The sequence below is a fragment of the Suricata suricatta genome, chromosome 2, assembly GCF_006229205.1.
Source record: "Suricata suricatta isolate VVHF042 chromosome 2, meerkat_22Aug2017_6uvM2_HiC, whole genome shotgun sequence".
Lineage (NCBI taxonomy): Eukaryota > Metazoa > Chordata > Mammalia > Carnivora > Herpestidae > Suricata > Suricata suricatta.
In genome coordinates this window covers 147304466-147317856 of record NC_043701.1, presented here as the reverse complement: position 1 = coordinate 147317856, position 13391 = coordinate 147304466, and the positions used below count along the sequence as shown (strand labels likewise).

General features: G+C 46.4%; 1 protein-coding gene across 9 annotated transcripts in view; it reads right to left on the bottom strand.

Annotated features, from left to right (window-relative positions):
• Positions 1 to 13391, bottom strand: part of WDFY4 (WDFY family member 4) — a 274355-nt gene that overhangs the window by 64648 nt on the left and 196316 nt on the right. For all 9 annotated transcript variants that reach the window (XM_029932108.1, XM_029932107.1, XM_029932101.1 and 6 more), the window contains 3 exons: positions 12349 to 12469; positions 9745 to 9830; positions 8205 to 8267 (listed from right to left, as the gene is read on the bottom strand). In XM_029932108.1, the coding sequence (XP_029787968.1) occupies positions 8205 to 8267; positions 9745 to 9830; positions 12349 to 12469 (270 nt within the window). The remainder of the gene's footprint in view (positions 1 to 8204; positions 8268 to 9744; positions 9831 to 12348; positions 12470 to 13391) is intronic.

Sequence of the window (13391 nt, the reverse complement as noted above, 5' to 3'; positions counted from 1 at the left end):
TAAAATACAGTCACTTTTCCTTCTTGGAAATTGTATTAAGCCTAAAAACATTTGACAGGAAAAACATGGGGTTTCCCTTTCCCCAAACAGAACAGAGACCCCATGTAGTCTAACTCAGTCACTGCCCTTTCTGAAAGACAGGCAAGACCTAGGTGACCCTGGTATGACCTCTTCTGTTTTGCCTCTATGACCTGGAGTAATTGCCTCAGTCTCTTATCTCCATCCCTAGGATTCATTCAACTTCTCCCTAGAATAGCTTTATGGCAAAAACTTGAAGACTAATCAGCCAACAAGAATAAATGACTCTGAAGAAGAAAAGCCCTTGGTTAGGAGAAGAAAAGAGTGGTAAGAGGAACATTCTGGAAGCCAGGCTGTCTGGTGCTGGCCAGGAGACTGACTTGCTTCTTAAATTCACTTTGCCTCACTTTGCTTTAGGCCATCTGTGTGTGAAAATGACTTTGGGAAATACTTGGTGTATTTTTTCATGCATATAGAAGAAATGTTTTTAAAAATGATAGATATAAATTATAAAAAATTAAAGTTTTAAAAGAATTTAGACTTAAAAAACTTATGGTCTCTACACTTTGCTTGAACTAGTAAAATCTCTGTGCCAGTTGCCTGTAGTAAGTTATGTACTTATGATGCAGTACAACTGAAACTAAAATCTACACAAAAGATTCATACAAAGAAATATACTTAAAAATATGATAGATAAATCAAAGTAGGTTTTAATCAGTCATTAATGCACATGTAGGTGAAAGAAAGAAAGAAAGAGAAAGAGAGAAAGAAGAGAAAGAAAATAAAGAAAGAAAAAATCAGAAATGAACAACAGGGAAAAAATAAACAAGGAAACAAAAAATAAAATGGGAGATTTATATCCTCACATTTCAATAATTACATTAAATATAAATAGACTTGTTTATTTGCCATGGCCTCACACTAGAAACAACCAAATTTCTCTGATAGGCAAATGGTTAAATAAACCCTGGCATATCCATATCGTGGATACTACTCGGCGATACAATGGACCATATTATTGATACATGCAACAATGTGGGTGGATCTCAATAGCATTATTCTGAGTGAAACAGGCCAATCTCTGGGTCACATACTTGATTCCGTTTTTAGATCATTCTCTAAAGGACAAACTGATTGAGGTGACCGACCAATAGTTTCCAGGCTTTAACGCTGATGAGGGGTGGTAGAGGGTGGGCAGGATCATAAAACAGTAGCTCAGGAGATAACTCTGTGGTGATGAAAGCAATTGATGATGATGATAGTGGTGAATGTACGAATCTACACATATGACAAAACGACACAGAACTATGCACACATCTAGTACCAATGTCAATTTCCTGGTTTTGAAATTGTACTAGAATTGCATAAGATGTAACAACCATCAGGGGAAATTAAGAGAGAGCTGTATGGGGACTCTATGTACTATTTTTGCAACTTCCTGTGAATCTATAGTTATTTTAAAATAAAAAAAATTTAAACAATCCTGCAGCCTAGATGCAGCAATAAACAGATCCTTGTACATCTGCCAAGGGCTGATTTATGAGTAACTATGACAAGCTTAATGTTTTGCAACCATCCCGAAGAGCTAAGGCATTTCAGGATAAAGAGCATCTTAACCTCAGTTCACCAGATAATCTAAAATTATCCGTTGTTGATTTTGTCCTTGAAAATGCTACAAATAATAAAAAGAAAATGTATGCTTCCTCTGCCCATGTTCCGAGTTTTCTGGTGGTGACTGGGCACAAGTAGCAAGTTGGGTGGGGGACCGTGAACCAGCAAGTCTCTCCCTTCCCAGTTCTGGGCTTTTACCCTCTCTCCCCCAACCCTCTTTGATCCAACGGAAGCAACATGACTAAGTGGAATTGGAAGCACAAAGGGGTGTCCTGGTGTAGACAGGCTTAATTTAAGCTTCTACCTAGAAGCGGGTCTTAGGTCATAGCCAAGGGTATAGTAAAGAGGAGATGTGAGCAAGAGAGATAAGAGTGACATGAATGAGGCTCGAAACCAAGGTCTGCGGATGACCCAGGTCGTGCTTGCTGGAGGTCACCAGACTCAGCTGCTCATGGCCTGTTGAGCCAACCATGGGAAAGGTTCTTAAATCTGAAAACATTGGTTAGACCAGCAGGTTGTTTAGTTCACCTCTGGTTCCAGCAACTCTGCTCTAGACTCCAGGGTCTGTGTAGTCTCTGCAATTGCCTGCCCGGGGCTGTGCTTTCCCAAGAAGAACAGGGAGCATGTTCCTGTACTCAGCCGCGGGGCCAAAGCTATCTTTATCAAAGTAGTCACGTACACGACAGACTCCTAGCCTCCCCGCTGGTCATCAATGCTTCTCTCTGGAGTAAGACCGAAGGAACAGTCATGGGGAGGAGAGGTACTTGAATGTTCGCTTCCATGCTGCTAACAGTGGTGTCTCGGAGGGTATGATTGATTATCATGAAAGATCACCATCTCTTGGGAATTGATAGCTTCTTATGGTTCGTTTTCTGAGCTCTTCTCTTTCATTATTTTTCAAAGAGAATCTATAAAGGAAGCTCTGACAACACTCAACTGTAGGACTTTGTGCCAGAAAATGCATTTCCTTGTAAACATTATATTTAAGTAAGCTAGACAATAGAGAGAACACTTCAGAAATTACCAGATACAACCAGGTCCCAAATATAAGCTCTGCCACACACATGACAGCCCACTCCAGCCCAGGGCCACCTTGCCTTGATGCCACAGCAAGGAGGCATTTCAGATGTTGTCAGAGTCCATGGCTATGGAAGGTGTGTGCTGTGTACATCAGGGATTTGAGGGAAGAACCAGAGAGCCATTCAAGCTTTGTATTTCACTGAGTTTTCTAGATTCTGGGCTCAATATGAACTGAGACCATTGGGAAAAAATATAACAGATCCAGATCATGTGGCAACCCAAAGAAATGTCTGTACAGAAATAAGTCCAAATGTTAGGGCCCTACTTTTTCAGAGTATCAATACAGAAGATTCTATCCCATAGCGCTCTTTTTTCATATCTTGTGAAAAGGGAATTGCCTTCTTTGGTACCCACTGCCCTTTGGTAACATTCAGTACCAAGAGAAAGTATTTTCCAGTAAAAAAAAAAGTTCATGAACCCCTGTTTCTTGTTTTTTTGTCATTGGAAAATAATGTAACCCAGGACAATTGTATTTTCTTCCTTAGTGTCAGGATAATTAAGTAACTAGATCACTTTATTTACCTGATCTAGTTATTAGTTAACCTGATCACATCTATTTGTGTCTCCCTTTAAGGAATTTTGGGGTCTTTCTTTGAAAGTGGGTGAGAAGGGACAGAGAGAGGTTAGGGGGCAGAGAATCTCAGGCAGGCCCCACATTCAGTACAGAGGCCGACATGGGGCTCGATCTCATGATCCTGGGATCATGACCTGAGCTGAAATCAAGAGTCTGATGCTCAGCCCACTGAGCCACCCCGGCACCCTTTTAGGGTCATTGTGAAATGATCATTGTACTGGAACTGCATTTAATTTTGAAGCCGGTTGCAGCCCTTTGTGGAGGGTACAGAGAATTCTGAGTGTGAGGATGTATGTTTATTCACAGATACATTCTCAACCAGCAGCCCTCTCCTTGTCACTGCAGCTATTGTTTATGAGTTTTCCAACTAGTCCCACTCACATCTCAGCAGGGCCTGCCTGCCGCTTCCATTGTGGAGCTTTCTGGCTGTCAGAAGCCTGGCTGGTGAAGTGTCTAGCTGACTTTATAGAAGAAACCCCTGGAAGCTTGCAGAGTCTTGCATGCCATGAATACCCACATCTGATTATGCCACCAGAATTCTCTACTCTTATAACATGGGGAGACACAGAGGGATTACGGATCCCAGGTTCATCCAGGCTTTACAAGTATGTCCCACTTAGGATCCAGGCCTGCAGAACCACCTTAGAATTCAGTTATGGAGGTACCCATTGTCATTGGAATTTAGACAAAACTCTGGTACCCAAAAGCTCTGGCTTCCTATATGTACAGGAGGTCCTGGAGAGGGGCTGAATCAGCTTTTGAGAGCTGGGAATTGAAGATACAAAAACCCACAGCACAGGCCAAGACTCTTGGGCTAGTTGAAAATTCTCAGAATGGACCACATACTTCTATCAGAGATGAGAAGCTCATGTTCACCAGAATGTCCAAAAAACAAAGGGGTATATTCTTCAAGACTCATTGTATATAATCCAAATAGAAAATCATCACGTTTGCTCTCGGCATAGGGAAAATGGTGAGCCAAGTCCTCCTAAGGCTGGGTGCCACTGTCGCTTTCCCTCTCTAAAACTCCTGATGGTATGGTGGGACTAGTGGGAGAGGGACTGGAAAGGAGAGATGCACAAGATCTGAGCGCACAGACAGCCACCTGTTTTTAATCAACTGTTCCATACACATGCCTGAAATATACAGCAGGTGATGTTAAAACTAAGCAAAGTAATTACAGTATTTATTGAGCACCTACGATAAGCCCACATTGGTTCAATCTCAAAGCCCACTGCTGTCTATTGCAACACAGCCCCACCAGGTCCTTGGCTGCTTGGGTGGTCCTAGAGCCTAGGATCAGTTCTTGCACTGGGGCTTCCTCATTTTGTCGAAGCTTGCTTGCCATGAGCTTACGTAAGCATTCCTCTGGCACACCACGCATTGTTCCCAACTGACTCAAGAACTTTCCTGTTTCATATTTTCCAAAAGTCTCCATGCTTGGCACTATGCTAAGACTGTGCCAGGCAGGTGCAGAATAGCCCCAGAAGATCTTGCTCCAATGGGGTCAGATAGCCATCACAGAGCAAAGAAACAAAATGGAAATAAAATGAGCACAGTGTTCAGTTGTCCCACATGTGCAACGTGGCACATCGGCTCGTATCTAGGGTCATCTCTACAAATGAGTGATGAGTAATTTCCACACCTTTGACTCATCTCTGGGCCAAGAATTCTCCCGACACTTGATAGTCACTTTTGTACAGACCCCCAATTTAGTGGCCATAGGTCCTCATATGTATGTATGTGGCGATAGATCCATAGTTTAGTTCCTCATATGTATTCTTCCCTCTGCCCTTCCTTTGTCTGCCCTCCCAATCCTGGGGCAGAAATTTAGAAGCATACTTGTGTGGACACAGGTATGCATTGTTGAGACAAGGCATCTCTAAGGCTTGGAGAGCAACACTATAGGAATGGACAGAGTGAGGCTCGCAGCTGTGAGGACAGCTGCGTGCCCACAGAGCGGTATCACAGGCATAATTTATAAAAGGGTGATCTGCAGAGACAAATGGGGTTCAGCGAAGTGGCATGTCAAAGTTGATGCAAAAAGAAAGAAGTTCCAGGGAGACAGAAAATAAGTATATGATGCATAAATGCTGTAGTTCCTGGGAAGCTCTCCCCATGAGCAGTCGGCGGCCATCTGCTTTTGCTCGCCCCTCAGTATTCACCCTTCTTGTGATAACAGAACCTCAATTCTCTTGGGGAACCACCACCCTGTCAGTCTGGTCTGTGTTGCTGGGGAGAACTGATCCCACTCCCAGAAGGTGGGTGGGCACGTGACACTGATCTGACCTATGGAAACACTCAATCACTTCTGGGATGGGCACTAACCTAATTTCGGCAAATGAAAATCATTTTTGAGATTTTTGCTAGAATTACTAGGATAGAGAATTCCCCATGTGGTAGAATTCCTAAGTTGACTGTCATCCTGGAGCTATTGGGGACATTGATGCCATTATGCTTTGACAGCCTGCCAAGAACTGAGTCAACTCAAGGGAAATCCTCCCTATGAAATAGCTACAGTGCGTGGGGTTTATTGAGTCCAGAGATCCAGATGTGCCTGGAGTCAGACCTTTGTCAGTCTCCAGGTATATGAGGTGATGGATTTATCTTTCTGCTTCAGTTAGTTTGACGTGGCTTTACATACTTGCCCTGAAAGTTTGCAGAGAAATCCAATTGTGGACGTTAAGGTTTGTATGAAATATAAATAATATGAGGTCATTCAGCTAATATGCACAACTAGGACTGTACCATTATTGAACTCTAGAGATATGTCCATTCCAGTTTGCAAAACAGTTACCCCTCCTCCACCTGCCCGTACTGCCCCAGCCTCCTGGACCATTCCCGGGCATGCCTTGCACCTCCCCACTAAATCTACCAACCAAAGGGGTTGTGTGCCTGACACAACAGGAGGCTTCTGCTAGCAGCTACTCCAGTTGATGTTCTGAAGGTCATCAGTGACCCCTGTGTTGCAAAATTGTTTAGTTCTCTTCTTGCTTGGCTTGTTGACAACATATTATCACCAAGAGAGAGGGCCACTCCCTCCTTGAACACTCTACTTGGCCTAAAGGACATGTTACATGCCTGCAGCTCCTCCTACCTTCCTGGCCACCGCTTGAATTTCTTTTGTTGGCTCCTCTCCATGTCCTTAACTTCTAAAGGTTGGAAAACCTCAAGGCACGATCCTTAGACCTCTCTCCCTGGTGATGTTAGTCAGGCTCGTGGCTTTAAATATTATTTAAATAAATTTACATTTCACATGGACCTTTCCCTTAAAGTCTAAGTTTACGTACCCACTGGCCTACGTGACACTTCCACCTTGGTGTCTGACAAGCATTTCAGAAATAACATGTCCAAGACTCAGCTCCTGATAAGCAACACACCCCATAGTACTTCCTGTGGTCTTCCCGTTTCATTCCCCACTTGCTCGAGCCTAAAGCCTTGGTCTGTCAGTCCTCTCTTTCACTCACACACACACACACACACACACACACCCCCACACTTGCTTTCAAATCCGTCCACAAACAGAGCCCTTCACACCATCTTCGTACCACCCTATGCCCCATCCAAGCCATCCTCATCCCTCGGCCCCATGACTGTACCAGCCTTCTAACTGGACTCCCAGCTTCTGCCTTAGACTAACTACGCTTATTCTTGACCCAGAAGCCAGAGTGATTCTTTTAAAATATAAGTTAAGTCACATCATTCCTCCAATACTGGCCACTTATTTAGAGTAAAAGCCAATGCCGTTAGCAGGAGCTCCCAAGGCCTGCATTAAGCAGCCCCTGCTACCTCTCTCCCTTCTCTTACCTGCATCCCAAGCACCCTGGCCCCAGGTGAGCCCACCCTGCCCCCCTTGGGGCCTTTGTTCTGCTCTTCCCTCTGCCTGAAACGCTCTTTCCCCGGTTACCAGCAAAATCCCTTTCCCCATTTTGTTCACATCTGAATTTAAACATTGCTTTCTTGGTGAGGGATCCTCTTATCACACCATCTGAGATTTCAGCCCCTACGTCTACCAACTTGTATTTTTCTATATTTATATTTATTATTTAATATGTTTTATATTTCACTCGCTTAAGTTGTTTTCTTCTGTCTTCCTCAAGAAAATGTCAACTCAATAAGGACAAGTAGTTTGCTCTATCAGGCAACAACCATCACATGGAACAAGCTAACGACAAATCGTTGTGAATGACTTGGTAGTACCCAGTCTATGGTCGTTTTAAATATTTTGGAGTTTTGGTGGGGTTTTTTTCAATATAAATATTTTGGATGCCACTCCTGGGGACACACCTCCCCAGTCTATCCCATCATACTTCTGGGGAAAACCAGCAACCACTTTCTTCTTCTGGTTTCATTCCTAATTGAAATAAAAGCACTCACCAATCCTGAATTAGCCTTCCAGAGAATGGGTACTTGTAAACGGAGGCTGTGGGAGGAGGCTGTGAGCCTCCATTCCTTGGCGAGGATGCTCCATATCACAGATTTGTAAATTAAGATCTGCCTCACATTCCGCCATCTGCTAATTTAGCTTCTGAGTTTTCGGAGGATCTCATATGGGAAGGACAGACCTGAGATGGCTCACACACTCCACCTGGGGCCCTGACACCAAGCCTGGGCCCGGCATTGACACCACACCAGGCAGCCTGCCCCACCCACCATGGGCAGAGGGCCGCTTCTTGCATTTTAGTCTGAAAATGCCACAAAGCACATGGAATTCCAAGTCTGTTTGTAGAGGTTTCATTGGCAGATGCAACTCCAGGAGGAGGAGGAAAGGATGGGGATGGGAGGGAGTAAAAGGGAAGAGAATGCATACTGATGCATCTTTGCATACTTCTTTACAGTAGGATCAGACAAATGGAGACAGTCCAAGCAAGGCCAGCACCATGCCCAGAGAGCATGGCTGGGCTCCTGCCCACCCCATTACCTTAGATTGAGGGGTTCCTCCATGACGCCTTTCCCCTTCAAGCTGGGTTGGAAAGAGCAGAAGCTAAAAAAAAAAAGGAAAAGATTATTCCAGCAGCAGAGTCAAAACTTCCACCACCAAGAGACAGTTTTGGTGCCAGTCAAGAGGTAGGGCACATACTTGCCCCTCCCGCACCTCTTCCTGTCCCCAGGGCATGAACACCAAACCCAGGTGTACCTCTGAGGCAGACCCCCAGCATTATACATTCTAACCTTAATAAAAATGGCAATAAAACAGCAGTTGCAATAAAAGCCATGTATGTGTTTTGGATACCTCCTCTGGGCCAGGCACTTGACAATCCATTCCATTGCCAATTTCTGCAATCACTGCAAATGCCATCTAACTTAAGGCTCCTTGAGGCAGGGTCGTGAAGGGGAGGACCAACATTCACTGCCTGAGTGAGGGGTGAACTTCTAGGTGAACTGTGAAAAACTACGCTTAACATACAGAAATCACAGGGGGAAAGAGACGTGAGGTTCTGCATGGCACTATCGACTTCTTCAGTTGGGTCCAAGATGGGACTTGAAGAAAACTTTAGGAGGCAAGACAACGGCGCTCCTTGGAGGGGACTCGGAAGAAGGCTCACAGTGGATGGAGATGTGCCCAGAGCTGGTGCAAACAGCCTCGCTGCAGGAGTTGTGCTCTCCATCCTGGCCCTGCCCTGTGGACCCAGCAGCTGGTTCTAGTCCCAGTAACTAGCCAGGGCCAACAGGAAGGCAAGGCTAGAAACTCTGAGCACAAAAGGGGGTTCCCAGGCTCGAGGTGTCAAATATCACCCCAGAACTCCCAACCCAAAGTGGAGTTGAACATACCCTTCTCTCCCCATTCTGTTATTCTACCTTCGATGCTATCTGTCTATGGCTAGGAATCTAGCCCTTCTAGATTCTCCACAGATCTATTTATCTGTAACTTTAATAATAATGAAAAAAATAACTGTTAGTATTAAAAAATTAAACACTAGCTCAGATTTCTTGGATTGCTGCATTAATCTATTTGGAGAAGTTAAACTAAAACAGCAGGCTTTTCTAAGAAACAAAGATGTTCCATGAAGAAGTGGGGAATCAGTTGTTTGGAATTCTTTCCAGTGAAATATGAAATTGGAACAACTAAAACTGGCAACTGGGATCAAAAAGAAAAGATTAAGCCAAAAAATAATTTGGAAAATTAAAAAACCAAGCCAGAAAATTCTGGAAGGCCCATTAAACAGCCAGTTTCTTATATGTGTTGTGTCTGCACAAGTTTTTCCTCCTTTAGTCATTATTGTCCTAAATCACTTCAGTCCATGAAATGGGGCCTGTTTCTCTGGATTTAGGGAAGGCATTTCTGCATCTTTTTCTATACTTCATTCCGTGATTCACTAGCTCCGTATGTCAGTAAGTTCTTCCCATGTCTGATCTAAATCCTGCCTGCTGTGGGCTGAGAACAGTTCTCTGAGAACAGAGCTGAACTGTCATTGTCCTGTTCTCAGTTCATGACGAGAGGAGGATTTTCAAACCCTTACCTTTTGAAGACCTTACTCCGATCGCTGTTGTGAAAGACAAGAAACTTGGAATATCCATTTTGGAAAAAGAGCTCCAGGGCGAGATCCTATAAAGAGAAACCCCTTTTACTGCTGCTGAAGTTGCCTGAAATGAAGAAACTGCAGGCCACAGAGCTGTCAGCAATGGGTCATTTGGTTCTGTGTCAGACAACTGTTCCTGGTCGCTTCTTCCAACCTCTCCAGGGGGGTACAAAGACCTTAGTGACAGTGACGGGGGAGTCCCAGCAAAATCGGTAGGAGGGCAGGGGGCCCCAGACTTTCTTTGACTGAAGCAGGAAGCAAGAGCCCCACTCCCAGGATAAGCCAGGAACAGACAGAGGAAGGAAAGAGCCTGGTGGTACCTTCAGACTCCTTCACTTCTGGGTCATGAGTTTGGTTTCCTGAACCATAGAGTCACTTCATGAGAAATAATAGGGGATGGGGGGTTGGGTGGGTGCAACTCACAGTCTAGGCAGCACTGTATGCTGAGCTACAGACCGGCAGGCACAGGGTGCTTTGCCCAACTCCTTATGCAGAGCCATTTAGATGTGGCCATGCCGACATAGCAAGGGTATTTTGTTGATGTCTAAGTGAACTCTACATAATTTCCTGTCTTCTTCCTTTCCCTCTTCCCTCCCTGTCTCCCTTCTCGTCCAAGCTGTGTAAATAACGGACTTGGAACAGCCACAGAGAGAATCTCCACGTAGGATGAGGCTCAGGATGAGACCCAGTCAGGGAGAGAATTCCGAGGGCTGGAGGGAGGGAGAAGCCTGGGCATAAAGGGACTGAGGAAGCACTGTATCCGACAACTGAGTCAGGTCCTGGTCTGCCTGGCCAGTACTGCTCTCAATGTCCAGTTCTGGGCTCCAGGGCAGAGGAAAGTACCTGTGACAATAATGCAAACCTGTCTGGATGGGGTAGGGGTACACATAGGAGCCCTGCATATTTTTCTACAAACAGAAATGTAAATACTGTGCAAAACAGATGATCAGTGCAGACGTAATGGCTTCTCCGAGCAACCTTGAGCGCCCAAGAACTGACTTTCTTCTAGGGGAACCCAAGAGAGATGAGGGCTCTGCTCACGAAGCTCTCCCGGCCCCCGACTCCCACACTACTTGGCCATGCTCACAAGCTCTCCTGCTTCCCCTTTCCACCACTGTCAGGCTAACCAAACATCTGGAAACAATCACTGTTTACTGAGGGGAAAGAAACTCACTTGCTGATACCTATGTGCTACTATATATAATCTATAAGGCAGACATAATCATAAAATAATAATTTTGAGTATTTAGATGTACCAAAAGGTGTGCCGAGTGCTATATATGTAATGGTGGAAGAGACAAGATTTGATCACCTGTGCTCAGACATGCTTCAGTGGCAGGGCCCTGGTCAGGAGTAGGCTCATGCCAGCCCCACTACCCAGAACCCTCAGGGCGGGCCTTCTTCCAAGGTTCCCCTTCTAGCTCACTGTCCTTGCAAAGAAGCACACCAAGGTTAGGCAAGATGAGGACCAACACTTTGTGAGCAAAATCAGTGGAGAGGGAGGAAGAGGGCTAGTCGGATTCCAGAAGTGTGCTGATCCTTTCTAGAATGAGCTAGAAAGGCCCCCCTGAGCCTCTGTGTCAGAAAATAGTAAGGATACCCCCAGGCAGGAGGATCGTAGGATAAATTACAGACCCAAAGACATTTACAGCTAAAACACTCATGACTAGGTTGCTTAGGGCCAACCCCATCCCCCCTTGGCCTTAGCAGAACAGAGAGCCTCCGGAAAGGGTGGAAGAAAGATCGGGGGCCCTCCCTCCCACACGGGTGATCCCTCCTCTCTGCCTCTGCCAGCAGCCTGGGAGGACTCTGGACACTGATTCAGCTTTCTTCCTGTGAGGCTGGGCTGGGGAGGCCCAGGTGTGTTTGAGGCCAGGAGGGGCTCCTCCTTTTGCACCTGAAGTGAGAAGCCTCAGGCTGTGACTGGCTGATGGCAGAGCCCTGCCTCCGAAGGGCACCAACTCTGCTAGCCCCTCGTGAGCCCTGGAAGCACTGGCTGAAGCTCTGGGACCTTGGTTGGAGGGGACAATCAAGAGATCTCCAAACCACTGGGCCCAGGAAATGTCGGGGAGCTTGAAGATGGATGAGACTGTGGGGAGGGCAGAGGGGAGGGGTAGAGGTCAGCAGAGGGATCCACACACACAGATGGGGCAGGCTGACCCTGAACTCTTAGTCATCAGCTCTGCCATGAGGCAATGGAGCTGCACTGTCCTGTATTCCAGGATCTCCAAGGCCGCTCTGTGACGTGTCAAGGGGAAAGTAAAGCAAAGAGGCTGGATCCTCAATGACACAGTAAGAGAGAGAAGATTTCAGCAGCCACATAGGAGGGAATGGGGAGAGAGTGAAGCAGAACTGTCAACAAGGAAGCCAGGCCCAGCATAAGCCAGAGGACTTAGAGATGTGTCCCAAAGGGCACTGGGCAGTGCAGAGGTGTGAAGGGGGTCACGGAGGTGCGCCCCGCACTATCAGATGGGGCCTCCACAGCACCTTTTACCTTTTCCATGAAGAGATGGCTCTCCCTCTTGCCCCCTCCCCGGGGCATACCTGCAGCAAGAAGCGTGCCTGCCGGAGCTCCCTGAGGTCCCCGTAGCTGTGTCTCTGGCACGAGTAGTGGTCGGAGGACCTGTCTTTGCTGCACATGTTGAAAATGAATGGATCGCTGATGCTGAAAAGGAAGCACGACATTCAGCGAGAGAGCATCTGGAGGGCTTGCTCTCTCTCCTGCCCTGTGACACCCTGGACCCCATGTTTCTGGAGACACTCAGGGGGAGTGCTGCAATCACGACCCACTGGGCTGCCACCCCACCGACCTGCTGAACCCTTTCCAAGCTCCTGCCTGTGTCGGCCCTGCCCTGGAGCAGGGTGGGGCATCCCTGTCACCGGGTGAGGGGATGGCCTCCAGGGCAGACAATGGCACAGGATAGAGGGGGTGAATATAAAGCTTTCTGGATGCAGGGGTCAAATATGGGTTGAGGGGGTGGAGAAGGGTGAAAAAAAGATCCCATTACCCATGGAGAAATTTCAGGCCAGAAAGAAGGGGCAGAAAGATGAAAAGCCTCCATAAAGAAACCCGGCTTCAGCAACACAGGGTCTGGGGTGGCCCAGCCACGTGGGATGGCATCTAGAATATCATGGGAGAAAGGGGCAGAGAATCCCTGAGCCCCAAAGAAGGATGCAGTGAGCTGAGAGCACTGGCAGGGTGGAGGACACTGACCACGGCATCAGCGGTGGCCCCAGGGTCCCAACCCAGATCCAGGAGCTCTCTCAGCAGTCAGAACGACACCCCCACCCCCCGCCAACCACCTTGGGGAGAGAGGGAGAAAAGAGAAAGGGAGCATCGTGAATTTGATTAAGATTTATCCCACAGAGGACAATTTGGGCACTGCAAGTAATGGAAACACCTTTAGGTAACAAAGCTTTTCACCACCAATATGAATGGGGACTTGAGAAATAAAACTGATTTCAGGTATAGAGTTATATTTCTGAACTTCTGAGTTATATAGCAAATTTCAGTTGTGACTAAAAACACTCTGATCAAATGCCTATTTGGGACTTGATTACTGAGGGGCATTCCAGGCACCCCAGCC